Source organism: Saccostrea echinata, unplaced genomic scaffold (assembly GCF_033153115.1).
Source record: "Saccostrea echinata isolate AGI-Se365-2 ecotype Australia unplaced genomic scaffold, CSIRO_AGI_Sech_v1 ptg000052l, whole genome shotgun sequence".
Classification (NCBI taxonomy): domain Eukaryota; kingdom Metazoa; phylum Mollusca; class Bivalvia; order Ostreida; family Ostreidae; genus Saccostrea; species Saccostrea echinata.
This window is the reverse complement of record NW_026889801.1, coordinates 10745009-10762160: the sequence shown is the minus strand read 5'-3', so window position 1 is coordinate 10762160 and position 17152 is coordinate 10745009. Positions and strand designations below refer to the sequence as shown.

The 17152-nt window shown below is 32.9% G+C and overlaps 1 protein-coding gene across 1 annotated transcript; it reads left to right on the top strand.

The window, feature by feature from the left end:
* Positions 1-4455: 4455 nt before the first annotated feature.
* On the top strand, positions 4456-12293 carry LOC133204241 (uncharacterized). The gene is made up of 5 exons (XM_061339982.1): positions 4456-4577; positions 5422-5462; positions 8417-8501; positions 8772-8883; positions 10049-12293. The coding sequence occupies exons 1-5, from the start codon at positions 4493-4495 to the stop codon at positions 10101-10103; spliced, it is 378 nt and encodes a 125-aa protein (XP_061195966.1). The 5' UTR covers positions 4456-4492; the 3' UTR covers positions 10104-12293.
* The last annotated feature ends 4859 nt before the right edge of the window (positions 12294-17152 follow it).

Sequence of the window (17152 nt, the reverse complement as noted above, 5' to 3'; positions counted from 1 at the left end):
CCGGTAAAAAAAGGGCACATATATACATGCACTCAAAAACACGGTCACAATAGACATTTATCTACACTTGTATTTTACATTCATCTTCCAAAAAAAAACTAACTTTACTTCACAAAAGGGAACATGCATTGACCTTATACTTACAAACAATACTGAAAAAGTTGAATCAGTGGTAGTGCTAACCCCATTTTGCAGCACACATAGTCCAGTGGGTGTTGATGTAAAATTCAAAACATTTAAACAATGTGCATACAAAAGAGTAGTTAGAAATTACTCAAAGGCTGATTATAAATCACTTAATAAAAATCTCTCAGATGTGGATTGGGATGGAGAGGTTTTTAATACTCAAAACATTAATGAAGTCTATACCAATTTTACTAGAGTATATAATTACCATGTTGACAAAAATATACCTAAAAAAGTTGTTGTAATTCGCCCATCTGATAAACCTTTTATGACAAGTTCAATTAGACGTAAAATGAGACAAAGAAATAGGGTACATTATAAAGCAAAAAAGACTAATAGTGATTATCAGTGGAGTAAATATCGGAGTCTAAGGAACGAAGTTATAACTATGGTACGACAGGCTAAGGATACTTACAAACAAAAGATTACGTCACAAATCTTAGACAAAACTATTCCTCCTGGTAAATGGTGGAGAATTGTGAAATCATTAACTAAATTTGCCAATAAAAACAAAGTACCTCCACCACTGAAATCTAATGGTAATATTTTCATCCATCCCACTGATAAGGCTACCCAACTGAATAAACATTTTGCAGAGATTTCTCAAATTGAACATCATAGAGAACCCCAATTGCCCCCTCAAGGACCTGGTCCCCCGTATTCTATAGATTCCATAAGTATTTCAACTCAAGATGTTATTGATCAACTTGAAAATTTAAACATATCAAAACCTCCTGGTCCTGATGGAATTGCACCACAAGTATTAAAAAATATAATTCCTGCCATAAGCAGACCTCTCACTAAATTATTCAATCTCTCCCTAAAAACTAATAAAATACCATATATTTGGAAGCAATCGGATATAACACCTGTATTCAAAAATAAAGGGAGCCCAGAAGACCCAGCAAACTACAGACCAATTTCACTTACCAGTAGTCTGTGTAAAATCATGAAAAAAATTGTATTTAAATATCTGTACAATTATATGTTTAATCACAATCTTCTCTCTAAGAACCAGTCAGGCTTCCAGCCAGGTGACTCCACTGTTAATCAACTTGTTGAAATTTATAACACAATTATATCGAACCTTGACCAAGGTAAAGATGTTAGATTTGTCTTTTGTGACATATCTAAGGCTTTTGATAAAGTATGGCATAAAGGACTGTTATATAAATTACAACAGTATGGTTTCACAGGTGATATCTTAAGTTGGATTGAGAATTTTCTCTGTGATAGAGTCCAGAAGGTAGTGTTAGAAGGATACTCCTCTGGATTGGAAAGTGTTAATGCTGGAGTCCCGCAAGGGTCAGTTTTGGGTCCATTTCTTTTTCTTATCTATATCAATGACATAACTGAAAACATACAAAATCAAATAAGACTGTTTGCAGATGACACATCCTTGTTTGTTATTGTAGATGCTGACACAGTCAGCCCAGCAGTATCTCTTACTGATGATCTTGAAAAAATAAGGCAATGGTCTCATCAATGGCTAGTTGAATTTAACTCTACGAAGACAGTAAATGTTAATTTTACCAGAACTCAACGAGTACACCCAAATATCTCATTTGGGAACACAATGAATAGTATTTCTCAGAATCAAAGTCACTGTCATCTAGGGCTGACATTACAGTCTAATGGGGGGTGGTCCGAACATATTACAACAATTTATGAGAAAGCTTGCTTACGACTAAATATATTGCGTACACTTAAATATAAATTGAAAAGGGACTTGCTAATCAAAATATATCTTTCATTTGTTCGACCAGTTGTAGAATATGGGGATGTGGTATGGGATAATTGCACTGAAGAACAATCCAAATTACTGGAAAGTGTTCAGGTGGAAGCTGCAAGAATAATTACAGGTATTAGGTGCAATACATCCAAAACTAACCTATATTATGAGTTGGGATGGGAAACCTTAAGTTCAAGGAGGGAAAAGCATAAGCTCACACTGATTTATAAAATCCTTAATAACCTTACCCCTGATTACATGTATAATATGCTCGAGGGATGTATGCCAATTCAGCATAATTACAATTTACGCAATCAAAACTCATATCGTATCCCAATCACTCGAACAGTGTCTTACTATAATAGTTTTGTACCATCCGCAATATCCTTATGGAATAATTTACCTGATGATTGTAGAACTTCCCCTACATTGCAAAATTTCAAAAAAAGATTAACCTACACCAATCCCATCCAGAAAAATAAAGTTAAGTTGTACAATTATGGGAATAGAATTGAAAATATACTACATTGCCAGTTGAGAAATAAATGTAGTAACCTCAATGCTGATCTTTTTAAAGACCACCTCAATGATTCACCAAAATGTACAAATTGTGGATACCAAATTGAAGATTCATTACATTTTTTCATGTATTGCCCACAGTATGTTCTTCAAAGACAGATGCTGATTAAATATATGAATGAGAATGACATACCAATTAATATATATAATATACTATATGGTGCTGAATCCTTATGTTTAGAAGACAACTTTTCATTTTTTGATCATATACATACCTTTATAAGAAACTCAAAGAGGTTTTCACTGAAATCTTAGTTTATCATGATATGCTAGGAAGAATAATATCTTATTTTAGGCATGTTAAGGAAGTTTTTCCACTCTGAGTCAACTTTATTATGTTTTTTTTTATGGTCTTTCTCTGTCTCTATTTACTCTCTCTCTCTTTCACCCTCTGTGGATTCACTTTATACATGTACCAATTAATGGTTTATTTTATATACTGCTTTTCAATGTTAAATGTACTTTATTATGTTTTTTTTCTCTCTATTTTACTCTCTTTTTCTCTGGATTCACCTTATATATGTACCAATTAATGATCTATTTTACATACTGTTTTCAATGTTAAATGTACCAATAATTGTTATATGTACCTTGACCTATGGAGAGAACGATTATAGGCATTATGCCTGCTGTTCAATCCATTTCATTTGTAATGAATAAAATATATTTTAAACTAAACTAAAAAAAAATATCAAGAAAATTTAGTCTCTGCATGGCAATGGGCTTGATTTTATGGAAATTTTTGACTTATAAAAATTAAAGAAATCATAACCTTCTTTACCATAATTAGATTATTTCAGGCGACCAAAGAGGATTCATTGATAAGAGACCTATAATAAGATATATATAGAATACAGGTCAATACATGGGGAGAAAGTTAAAGGACATTTCTTTATTACATATAATTTAAATAACTTTTTAAAATAGCATCGTTTATTTATTATACATGTACTTACAGTAGATCTCAAGGAGGGGAAAAAAAATTGAATCTCGGCACAAGAAAAGGCGAGACAACTTCTTCACATTGATAATTGAAAATATTCCCTAATTAATTATCATTTCGCTCAATTTTTATGTGTTAACGATGGTATTCTTTGTGTCTCAAATAACACGGGTCAGGCTATCTTTGAAGCAGAGTCATTAAACTCATTATCTAATTGCAAATCATATTCTTCATTCATATCTGCAGATAATGAGTTAATGATAACAGGACGATGCATGTTCAAAACGCCAGTGAGTGTGCATGAGCATATAATAATATTGACATCCTACGAATTTTCACGCTATTAGTAATATCTTATATGTGTATTAATAACTCGTTTTCTGATACTAGCATAGGTTTATATATATATATATATATTATAGTGTGTGTGCAGGATTGATCACTTCTGTCGCTAAAATAGACTTTCTTTGTGTAAAACGTATTTTTGCACATATTTTGATTATAAATGACGCATTCATCAAATTGCTAAAATATTAAGAATTTATAGACTTTCTCTGATGTTCACATTTCTTCATTTTTGGCATCACTCTTTTAAATCTAATCAATTTTTTTTCAAACATTCTATAGAATTTTATTGAGAATTTTTTTTTTAAATATTTAACTCTATGCGACCACACCTTTTTACTTATATATATAAACATATATCGAGTTGTTGTTTTCGGGATTTTTTTTAAAGTTTGTCTTCACTTTTGGGTACACGTGTATAATTTTTGAGAAATGGATTGAAAAAGTAAAAATACAACAGATTTACTCTTCAGATCAATTTCAATTTACATTTGCACTTCAAATACCAGGAGTACATTAAGAACACACTGTCTCCCGTCCTTCTGGGCGGATCTGTCTTTGTTTTATCTGTAAGTGGATCATAAAGGGAGTGTATTAAATGTAGGTAAAAAGAACTGTTCGTAATTTGCATCGGGTTCGAAATACAAAACTATAATCACTAACCTTCAAAAAATAAATATTGGACTTGTCGGTTCACTGCTGGCAAAATGGCTTTTGTATATCGAGCTATATGCAGAACAGGGGATCGGCTTGTTCCACAGAAGTACCAAGCATTCTGGAACCATCCTGCAGGTCTGCTTTGAAACAATAATTCTAAAATGCGACCAGGTTGTTGTAAACCCATACCGTTACGGCATACCGAATTTTCTTATGTCACTATCTGACTATGTTGTTTTACATCATACATGTCATTGATTAAAAATTGATTTATTTTCAATATTATAATCTCAATTATTTTACTTTTTTCCAACTGCATACTCTCATCAGCTGCTCATTATATAACTTGCAGTTGGGATGTTTTGGATTGAAATAACATTAAATTAAAACCAGGTACAGTCGCAAGTTGTTGCTTTTGACAAATGAAAAGGTGAAGATAAACTGTGATTGATTGCTTAAGTCCAGTAAAGAATACGAATCGTGAACAGGGCAAAAACACGGACCCCTGGAAATGCCAGAGGTTGGATCAGGTGCCTAGGAGCAGTAAGCATCAGTTCTTCTATCAACTGATCACACCTGCCATGAGCCCTCTTTAATCCATATAGCAAAATGGTATAAAAACAATTGAACATGTCAGTCATAATACAATCCAAAGTATTCGTAAACAAGGTCAATATAAATATAAAAATCATAGAATTTGCGAAATTATACTGGATAATCATTGAAAACCCTGGAACATTTACTTATTTTTCACTAGCCTGCCTCTGTTTCAAAAATTTGATCGCTTTCATTAACTTAGAAATAGATAATTGTTGATGAACTCTGTCAATAGATTTACATTTCTGATAGTTTTCACAACATTTTAACAATTAACTCTCTGCTATTGTCAAAATACACAGTGAGCATTTTATTTTTCTTTACTTACAGAAGTACTTCTTTTTCAGCACATACAAGTATCCATAACATCTTTTTCTTTCAGGTCCTAAGTACATTCATTTTTGGGCACCAGCAATGAAATGGGTAAGAAAATTAGCAAATTCATTTTTTTTTAATCTCCAGTGGAGTTTTATGTGGTGTTGTTGGACCAAGGTGGTGTAATTGGTGCATAATGTTGTTTGTTTGTTCATGTTTTGTTTGTTTGTTTTTTTATTTTACACACCTGTCTTAAGATGAACTTACATGAATTATGGTATGACACTGTCTGTCCACCTGTGTGTCCACCTGTGGACAATTCAATTTTCCAGACTCTTTGAATTTTAAACTACATGTATCTGATGATGCTTTCATATCAATATAACATATGGCATTGCTGTTCTTGAGCAGAAGATTTTTTTCCCATACATTCATTTGTAAAAATTTGATCCTCCATTGTGGTCCCACCCTACCCCCCGGGGGCCCTGATTTGAACAAACTTGAATCTACACTACCTGAGAATGCTTCCATATAAATATGACCAATCATGGCTTTGTTGATCTTGAGAAGAAGATTTTTAAAGTTTTTTCTATATACTCTTATGAAAAACTTTGATCCCCCATTGTGGCCCCATACTATCCCCCAGGGGGGTGGGGGAGTCATGACTTGAACAAACTTGAATCCACACTACCTGAGGATGCTTCCATATAAATATGACCAATCATGGCTTTGCTGTTCCTAAGAAGATTTTTAAAGATATTTCCCTATATATTTCTATGTAAAATTTTGATCCCCCATTGTGACCCCACCCTACCCCCAGGAGTCATGATTTGAACAAATTTGAATCCACACTACCTGAGGATGCTTCCATATAGATATGACCAATCATGGCTTTGCTGTTCTTAAGAAGAAGATTTTTAAAGATATTTTCCTATATATTTCCATGTAAAACTTTGATCCCCCATTGTGGCCCCACCCTACCCCCAGGGGTCATGATTTGAACAAACTTGAATCTACACTACCTGAGGATGCTTTCATATAAATATGATCAGTCATGGCTTTGCTGTTCTTAAGAAGAAGATTTTTAAAGATATTTTCCTATATATTTCCATGTAAAATTTTGATCCCCCATTGTGGCCCCATTCTACCCCCAGGGGTCATGATTTGAACAAACTTGAATCTACACTACCTGAGGATGCTTCCACTTAAGTTTCATCTTTTCTGGCTCAGTGGTTCTTGAGAAGAAGATTTTTGAATCATGCCATTATTTATTCACTAATTCCTAATTATCTCCCCTTGAAAAAGGGCATGGCCCTTCATTTGAACAAATCTAAATCCCCTTTACCCAAGGATACTTTGTGGCAAGTTTGGTTGAATTTGGCCCAATGGTTCTTGAGAAGAAGTCCAAAATGTGAAAAGTTATCAGATGGACGGACAGATGGACGACGGACAAAAAGTGATCAGAAAAGCTCACTTGAGCCTTCGGCTCAGGTGAGCTAATAAGGAAAATCAAAAATTAATTTTCAACATATTCAAAATATTAAAAAAAGTTACAGAATTGAAGAAAAAAAAATTACTATACCAAATTTTTGGGGAAACAAATAAATTAAGAAATAAACAAAAAAAACAAAAACAAATTACAGTTGAACAGTATCTCGAACACTGATATCTTGAATATCATTGATTTTATGTAGAAGTCATCAAGAAGTCCCAATCACTTTTCTCCTTGTATTTTACCCCAAATATCTTGAACCCTTGTATATCTCGAAGTTTTTCTTTGGTCCCATTGAGACGAGTTAGAGAGAACAAGATTTGACTGTATTTTAAAGAAAAGCAAATTAAAAAACATTGAAAAACAAGATGTGTTTGTGAAACACTGATGCCCCCGTATGACAGCTTATGGCGAAGGCTAAAGTTTCTCAAATGCAAGTCAAAATCCAGGCCAAAAGATAAAAAATGTTAAATTTGAAAGCCCTAGCTGCAACTGTTCAAAAGTTATGGCGAAGGTTAAAGTTTTTTAAAAGTAAGTAAAACATCAAGGTCAAGGTAAAAGTTGTTGGTATCCAAAGGAAGATCTTGTCACAAGGATTACATATGTAAAGTATGAAAGCCAAAGCACCAACCATTCAAAAGTTATGGCCAAGGTTAAAGTTTTTCGAAAGTAGGTCAAACTCCTATGTCAATGTCAAAGGGTCAAAGTGGTTGGTATCCAAAGGAAGGTCTTGTCACAAGGACTACGTATGTGAAGTATGAAAGTCCTAGCACCAACCGTTCAAAAATTATGGCCAAGGTTAAAGTTTTTCAAAAGTAGGTCTAACTCCTATGTCAAGGTCAAAGGGTCAAAGTGGTTGGTATCCAAAGGAAGGTCTTGTCACAAGGATTACATATGTGAAGTATGAAAGCCCTAGCTCTAACCGTTCAAAAGTTATGGCCAAAGTTAAAGTTTTTCAAAAGTAGGTCACACTCCTATGTCAAGGTCAAAGGGTCAAAGAGGTTGATATCCAGAGGAAGGTCTTGTCACAAGGAATACACATGTGAAGTTTGAAACCCCAGGCTCCAACTGTTCAAAAGTTATGACCAAGATTAAAGTTTTTCAAAAGTAGGTCAAACTCCAAGGTCAAGACCAAAAGGTCATGGTTGTTGGTATCCAAAGGAAGGCCTTGACACAAAGAATACACATGTGAAGTTTGAAACCCCAAGCACCAACTGTTCAGAAGTTATGGCCAAGGTTAAAGTCTCATAAAATTTTGCAAAGTGGGTCAAACTCCAAGGTCAAGGTCAAAAGGTCAAATATGATGGTACCCAAAGAAAGGTCTTGTCACAAGGAATACACATGTGAAATATAAAAGTCATAGCTCCAACCAATCAAAAGTTATGGGCAAGGTTAAAGTTGACAACAGACAGACAGACAAACAGATAAACAGACAAACAGACAGACAGGACAAAAACAATATACCCCTGGGATCTTTCGATCCGGGGGCATAACAACAAGAATCAAATTACAAAAATGTATATCAGTATGTCTACTGATAGGTATTTTATTTACTTTTAATATTTTGCAGGGACTATCACTTGCTGGGCTGGGTAACACTTTGTTACCCGAGGAAAGATTGAGTTTCAATCAGAGCCTTTCACTTGTAATCACAGGTTTGTTACTTAACTATTCAATGTCGTGCAATGTAATATGATGAATTTATGATAAAGTTGGAAAATTTTATGAGGGTTATGGATCAAACCTTCTATATGAGGATTATTTTTGTAAAATAAAATTTTTATTAAAAAATATAATATCAGATACAGTCCTATTTATCAAAAATGAAATTAAAAAGCAGCCTAGTCACCAATAAATGTTCTTTCCATAGTTTTTTTGTTTGTTTGTTTGTTTTTATGAGTTTTCTATGTTCTAAAATTTTACAGGTGTCATATGGGCTAGATACTCTGTGGTGATAACCCCTGTCAACTATAACTTGATGACTGTGAATATTTTCATGTCTCTCACCAATGGCATCAATCTCATCAGGGCAATTAGGTAATTTCCCATAAAATTCAAATGATTTGATGAAATAAACAAAAAGGACAAATTTTCTTTCAGAATGTTATCTAGAAGGATTGTTCATTCACTTTTTAATAGGGCTGGGATGATACAATCTAATTAAAATTAGATGTTCTGAATCCGCTACCGCTTCTCAAACATCTAACAACATCCCATTCGGGTCACGTCAGAGAGACCTTTCGATTATGAATAAACATAAAAATTTTGGCCAATCAGATTCAGGCTTCTGTATACGATTCTAAGATTAGTTCCACTACTACATCATAACACTATTGATGCTCAGTAGACTGTCTTACATTGAATTAAAGTAATTTTGGTATAAATTGAACGTATAGTCCGCCAATCTGGCATTCTTACCTGAATAACGCAAACGAAAATGCACAAACTAGGCATATAACGTTACGTCTATATATCCCGCACGTCACATTCATATATAGCACGGTCTTTACCATGCATATTTTGTTTACTACGAAACTCCTGGGGCGTTTAGGTTTGGCAGTAAAAAAAAAAAAAAAACGCATCCGAACTATAAGCCAAGATTTCAGAGACGGCGATTTCATTGGGTAATCGAAAGGTCACTCTGACATGACCCCGAATGGGATGTTGTTAGATGTTTGAGAAGCGGTAGCGGATTCGGAACATCTAATTTTAATTAGATTGGGGACGATATATCGAGATATCAATAATATCGATAATATGTGTATCGAGAACGACACGCATATTGATACATATGAAGAAATATCGCCAAAATATTCTGACTTTATATGTTTTTCTTTGTTTACTTTACATTTTGGGTTTAATATATAAAATAAATATGCTAAATATAAATATGAAATACATAATAATTAACACCACTTGTTTTAAATAATTTTGTTTTACAACAGATATTCAACTTCTTTGAATAAATTATTCTTATTTGTGAAGAAATGTTTTGTTCATTTAATACAAAAAAAATTTTTTTAACCAATTAAATATATTGTGTCACATATTGTATAGTGGTGCAAATATTGTGACACATATTGATATATAGAAAAAGTTGTATCATCCCAGCTCTACTTTTTAATGCTGAAATGTGACAAAATTTTTGTTATTTTTTCTTTTTTGTTTTACATATACATATGTACTTTCACTTTATATTTAGGTATCGATATAAGGTGACACATGGACAGACAGCAAAGATTATTAAAGAAGGCTAATTCAAACCTTTCCTTCTCTTAGTGGACAGTTTTTCCAGTGGAAAAATGTGCTAGCTCAAGTATTATGTTAGTACTCATGTTTTCATGGAAAGAATTCTGTTCTGGATGAAATTCATACAACAGATTTACTAGCTTAAATATTCTATACGTTTTAAAGATGGAAATCTAGGGAAATTTTTGACTTAATTGCTCAAATTAGATTATGACGGGGATTTGTGAATTAGGCAGATGTAAAAATTTTTGTGAAAATATGCCAAAATACTATTATTTTTTTATTTGCGTAGTCCTGTTTTTGAGATTATTCCAGTGCTTTAATAGAGTTACCTATGTAATCTATCTCATACATATCATTTATATATGACTTCTGTAGATTGTATAGACAGCAAATGTATTTTTTCAGTGATGAGTGTGCACAATTTTGAATATATAAGATGATGTGACTTTTGAAAAATTAAAGTTATACATGTTTTTGTCCCTGTAGGCTTTCTCCATCTCTCTATTTTTTCCCCTCTGATCAGAAAAAAAGATATTTATTTCTTTGTCTTTTTTTCTTTTGCTCTTGTTTTTTGATCAGAGCAGATGATGGGCATTTATAGTCACATACATGTGATTATATTTAGACCCAAATGCTGTACAGGAGCCTTGAAAATGAATTATTCATTTTGATATGTGTATTACTCCAAAAGCTGTGTTGTAAGAATTTGCCCTACTAATTCAGGACAGTTTTAAATGAATGTACTCAGTTATCATTTTGATGTTGTACAAAAAAAAATTGAGTGCCCCGACATGACAGATAACTCTATAATGAACAAATTACCTTTAGCTTAGCTGAGTCTCCAAATTACCTTATCTCAAAGTTTGTTGTCATAAATTTTTCACCATCTTCTCCAGAACCAATGAGCCAATTTCAACCAAACTTGGCACGGAGTATCCTTTAGTGAAGGGGGATCCAAATTTGTTGAAATGAAAGGTTGCTGAGCCATGCCCTCTTCCAAGGGGAGATAATCATGAAAAAGACAAAATTAAGGTGGAGTCACTTTAATATCCCTTAAGAACCACTGGGCCAAAAATATTTACTTTAATATATGTGAAAGCAACTGGACAAAGTTTTGATTCAAGATTGTTCAAATCACAGTCTTTGGTTGGGGTCACAATAGGGATTCATAGTTTTACCTGGAAAAATATAGTGAAAAATCTTTGAAAGTCTTCTTTACATGAACAACGGGGCTATCATTAGTCAAATTTTAAAATATGCAAAATCCTCAGGTAGTACAGATTTAAGTTTGTGCTAGTATGGCCCCCTGTTGTAGTGTGGGGCTACAATGAGGGATTAAAGTTTTACTTGAAAATACACTGAATTTTTTTTAAAATTCTTTTCAAGAGTAGTAAGGCCACTCTGTATCATTAAAATATGCAAATATTAGTTTTCCCAAGTTGTTTTTTTCTGGGGTTAGGATTGACCTAAAAAATTTGGCATCAATTAAGTTTTATAGAAAGCATGTATACAGGAGAGAAAAAATCTTTAAAAATTTGAATTTTTAAATTGTGCTACACATGGTTCAATTTAGTTTTTATCTCCATATTCTGATAGGAAATTGTCAAAGTTGCTGAAGATTAATTGCATTCATTTTTATCTTCTAATAGTTGATTGTTTTAGTTAAGGAGAACAACATTTTAGTAAGGAGAATTTTGTTTTCCCTCAAATAATAATAATTTTGTTACCATGTTACAGTCATTTATGGTAAATTTAGCACTTATTACAATTTACAAAATATATGCACAGTGTGTGTCTTTTAAGATGTTTCAAACATTTAATGATGTTCATGCAAATTTTTATTTATTATTATTCTTATATAATTATAAAATCAAAAATCTGTCTGGACCAAAAAGCCAATACTTAACTGACTTTTGTTTGTTACTGATTTTTATTGATATTATCATTCACAAGCCTACTTTTCAGGCAATTACTTACATGTATGTCTCATGTATCAAAAGTAAAAAAAAAATAGATCTGTATCATCTTAATTCCTTTTTGTATATAAATAGCTCTGCATGTGTGTGTCTTGGTAATGGTTTTATGAATCTATAAGTACAAATCTCACACAAGAGCAGCTTGTATTAATATTGTGTACTTCTGTGATGATTAATGCTTAAGAAGGGCATTTTATTATTATTGTGGGGTTTTTTTTTTTGGGGGGGGGGGGGGGGGTGGTGTTTTGATTTTTCTGATTGTTTAGATTTTTAGCAAAATTCTTGAAATTTGTCTCCTTTTAATGTTTTTAAGTTCCTTTGAATTTTTGAAGGAGAAAAAAACTGGGGGGGGGGGGGGGTTTAACCATTTCTTTTAAAACAAAATGTTTAAAGAAAACCATGCAAGGTAGTTTAATTTCTGTGGAATAAATCAATTAAATAAACTTTGATTAATTAATATTTTTTTAAAAGATATTTTGCCAAAAAATATTTTTGAACTGCTGCAGAAATACGATATACGATTTATATGAATAAAAAGATAGAATTTTATGTAGCCAATCAAATAATATATTTTTTGAGCAAACACATCATAATCTGAAGAAGACCATTTTTTTAGCTGAATTTTCAGTCTTTTAGGCAGTAATACAAAATATATGTACAAGTCCTGTATGTTATAGAATTTATTGTCTGATGTGATTTAGGGTTTATTTTAATTGCTCTACATACACATGTAACCAGACTTTATTTGGTTGAATATTAATTAATTAGTGAAAAGAATCATCTAATAAATACTGATGTTTGTTTGTTACTTAACCATATATTGCTTATCATATCTTGCAATATTGCTCATATCCCGACAAAAGTCTGATTTTCTAATGAAATTTGAAGAAAATGAACAGTAATCAAGATCAAAAGTTCCTTGGAACAACGTAATTTTAAAGCAGAGCAAACCGGACATCTGAAAACATCCAAAATAGAATCAGATGCCATGGAGGAGTAAGCATCCCCTGTCGACTGGTCACACCTGTCGTGTGCTCCTTGTTGTGATCGGGCAAAATGTTCTTGTATTGCCAGTTGCATGGGCTTTTGTTTGGCATTGTTTTAAATTAAATATCACATGTATTGATAATATTCTTGGTTGGTATACAAATTGTTTAGTTAATGGCATTCCATTTTTCATTGAACACTACGTACCTTGTGGAAGGGAATTCCTTGGATGGATAAGCATATTAATGAAAAAAGAATCTTGACAGTTCATCTAATTGTATTATTTTAAGTACTGTACATTTAAGTAATCGTATTGAAATATTCTGTTATCTGATGGGGATCTCCCAATGTATCTCCCTATACATGATAGACTCTGTTTTCCAGAAACAAATGTGATAAATGGAAGAAAATCTAATAAATACGCAAAACAGATATTAATATACATATATGAGTGTTTGTTCATTTTAAGGGATTTGGTTTCAAGTTACGTTCATGCTAACTTAAATACAGATAGACAAGGCAAAAAAAAATCCCAAGTTTCTCAGGGATTGCCACATTAGGTATATATCAATTTTATGCACATATTGGAAAGGGGGAATAATGAGGGCCACGCAAGGATTTATGTGTACCTTATAGTAATCACTGACTGTTTTTTTTTTCTAATTTTTTTTTATGGTTGTCCTATTAAGTTTAAAATTGGTATGTTGGTTGAATAGGCAGTAAGATTTGTTTTGATACTAATTTTGATTCTGAATGTGTCTAGTATCCGGTTTGGAGCTGGTGTAGATTCGTAATTTTATGCAAGAATTAATGGGCAAAGAGAGATAACTGCTGAGAATGTTCATGAAAGCTTTTATAAGTTTCCTGTGGTTAATTAACTCGTCCGTAGAATATCTAGAGTCTGATCTCTATCTTTACATCAAGATTAATTAACACCTCTGTCTGCAAGTGATGTTTATTTTGAAGTTAAGGTCAATCATGGATAATGTTTGCTTTTACAGAAGGGTGGATTTTTATGATGTCCAAACTTCATTCTGGTTAAAATACATATTTTATTTAAATATAATTTTCATGGGGAATTAATTTTTAAAACAAACTTGGAGGTACTGTGTGCACTGACCTCACAACATGATACCCCTCGCCTCCCATATGATTATAATGGCAAAGTCCATGTTTTGCTATGGGAGACCCAAAATGTGTGACCGATCAAAAGGTAAAAAAGGAAGTGCACAATGGCACTGTGTAATAAAGATTCTATGAAAGTATTAATGAATTTTACTCAGTGGTATAGGAGGAGTTGGGGATACATGTAAGAGGTGGGTACCCCTCAACATTATAGAAAGAATAGCAATGTCTATAAAATAATATTTATCGGTGTAAATCTTAGTTGAAGACTGCCAAACCAAATTATTAATATATAATCTGCGAATCAAAAAAATACCCAAAAATCTTCTCTTTGACGGGGATGCATTAGGCCTTAATGATTCATAAATTAAAGAGGATCTATAAACATTCGTACTGAAAATCATGATTCTGCGTTCAGAAAAATCAAAATAAAAACACAAGAAATTCATTTTTAATTTTATTCAGTTCTTTTTATCTAAGGCAAGACAATTATGCACACATTGGAGTGGGTGGAGGATTTTCGTCATAACTTTTTATATAACCACACGCACCGATTTGTGGTACACCATTCGAATTGTAGCCTGAAATACAAAATCATTCCTTGAAATTACATATGTACATTGGATAATATACATTAAAAATACCAATTATAATGAAGTATAGGAAATGTTCCCAGTCATTTTTTTTTTGGGGGGGGGGGGGGTGGTTTGTCCACTTTCCAGAGCCACTCCACATTCCTGGGGGCTTCTCGTATAAATTTCTGTGGGCGTGTCTCCAGTCTACATTACATGAACAAGTACAGTTATTACTTACAGTAATGTAATTGGATGAGTCGATATATACAGAACCGTAAAAAAAAATTCCCCATCGTGACGATTTTATTGTCTGTTTTAATATTTTTTGCTTAATAAAAACATAACCTTTCCAAAAAATGCAGGAATATTTCCGTACGTTTTGATCTCTGTTTCTAAGATAGATTGTTAACTTTTACCAAACGGAAAGCGCTTCCCCAAAACACTTCAGGAATTTATTTATACATATAAGATTATAAATTATGCAGAGATTCAAATTGCAATATTATCATTTAAAACAAACATTTTATAAAATTTGAAATTTAATTTGTGAGAAAAACTAAATATTTTATTTATTTCCCTTTTAAATTATAGGTAATGTGTATTTCAACACCCCCATCCCGATTTAATGATCTAGAATTTGTCATAAAACAAAACAAGAGGCCCATGGGCCACATCGCTCACCTAAGTCAGTGTGGCCATATAATTCCTACGTATAATTTTGTTACCTATTGTGGCCCCATCGTAACCCCGAAATTCATTATTAAAAAAAATTAATCTACACTACCTGGTGCTTCCATACAAATACACGTATGACTAATCATGGTTTTGCTGTTCTTCAGAAGTAGATTTCCTATATATATTCTTATGTAAAACTTTCATTGCCCATTGTGGCCTCAATCTATCCCCGGGGGTCATGATTTGAACAAACTTGAATCTACGCTACCTTAGGATGCTTCCAAATAAATATGACTAATCATGGCTTTGTTGTTCTGGAGAAGATGTTTAAAAGATGCTACTAAAGTTTCACTTATTCTTTATTATCTCCCAGTGAAAAATGGCGAGGCAATTCATTCAAATGAATAAACTTAAGTTCCCCAAGGATGCTTTGTGGCACGTTTTGTGGATATTGGGCCAGTGGTTCTTGAGAAGAAGTCGAAAATGTGAAAAGTTTACAGAAGACAGACGGACGTCGGACACCCTTCGATCAGCACCTGAGCCTTCGGCTCAAGTGAGCTAAAAAGTATCGTGCAACCCATCAGTTGTACGACAAAATATCTAAGCAAAAATGCCATTCTATTTTTATTTTGAAAGAGTAGGGTTGTTTTCGGTTGCTGTTGATTATATTATGATGTAGAATTTTTAAACCTATTTCTACAGCAAACAAGTTTATACATGTTTTTTCAAGTCTATATGACAGATCTATTGGAAACCGGTTACATGTAACTTTAAATTTGTTCGAAAGTATTGGAAGCCGTTTCTATGCTTGCAGTTTCGAAGACAAATTTAGTTCATTTTATTTGCATCCAACAAGCAGCATTTGCTTCCAATGAAGAAAAAAAAAACAAAGATAGGGTCAAGTATGAAATGAAAATTTCATTGGGTACTAACAAAAAGCTTGGTATTCGAATAGCCATTCAAAGGATAGAATGGTTTATCTATAATCACTCAGCATATAGTTTTCTTTGACGTTCAGGGTATATCTAAATCACTCACCTTATAGTTTTCTTTGAGGTCCAGGGTATATCTATAGTCACTCACCTTATAGTTTTCTTTGAGGTCCAGGGTATATCTATATCATTCACCTTATAGTTTTCTTTGAGGTCCAGGGTATATCTACCGGTATATCACTCACCTTATAGTTTTCTTTGAGGTCCAGGGTATATCTACCGGTATATCACTCACCTTATAGTTTTCTTTGAGGTCCAGGGTATATCTACCGGTATATCACTCACCTTATAGTTTTCTTTGAGGTCCAGGGTATATCTGTGTCACTAACCATATAGTTTTCTTTGAGGTCCAGGGTATATCTATAATCACTCACCTTATAGTTTTCTTTGAGGTCCAGGGTATATCTATAATCACTCACCTTATAGTTTTCTTTGAGGTCCAGGGTATATCTATAATCACTCACCTTATAGTTTTCTTTGAGGTCCAGGGTATATCTGTGTCACTAACCATATAGTTTTCTTTGAGGTCCAGGGTATATCTGTGTCACTAACCTTATAGTTTTCTTTGAGGTCCAGGGTATATCTGTGTCACTAACCATATAGTTTTCTTTGAGGTCCAGGGTATATCTATAATCACTCACCTTATAGTTTTCTTTGAGGTCCAGGGTATATCTATAATCACTCACCTTATAGTTTTCTTTGAGGTCCAGGGTATATCTATAAT

What these genes read in the sequence shown, in the direction of transcription:
- LOC133204241 (XM_061339982.1), top strand. Translation starts at nt 4,493, where the DNA reads ATGGCTTTTGTATATCGAGCTATATGCAGAACAGGGGATCGGCTTGTT. An exon ending in CCTTTCACTTGTAATCACAG is followed by an intron (nt 8,502 to 8,771) that starts GTTTGTTACTTA and finishes AAAATTTTACAG; the next exon opens with GTGTCATATGGGCTAGATAC. An exon ending in AATCTCATCAGGGCAATTAG is followed by an intron (nt 8,884 to 10,048) that starts GTAATTTCCCAT and finishes CTTTATATTTAG; the next exon opens with GTATCGATATAAGGTGACAC.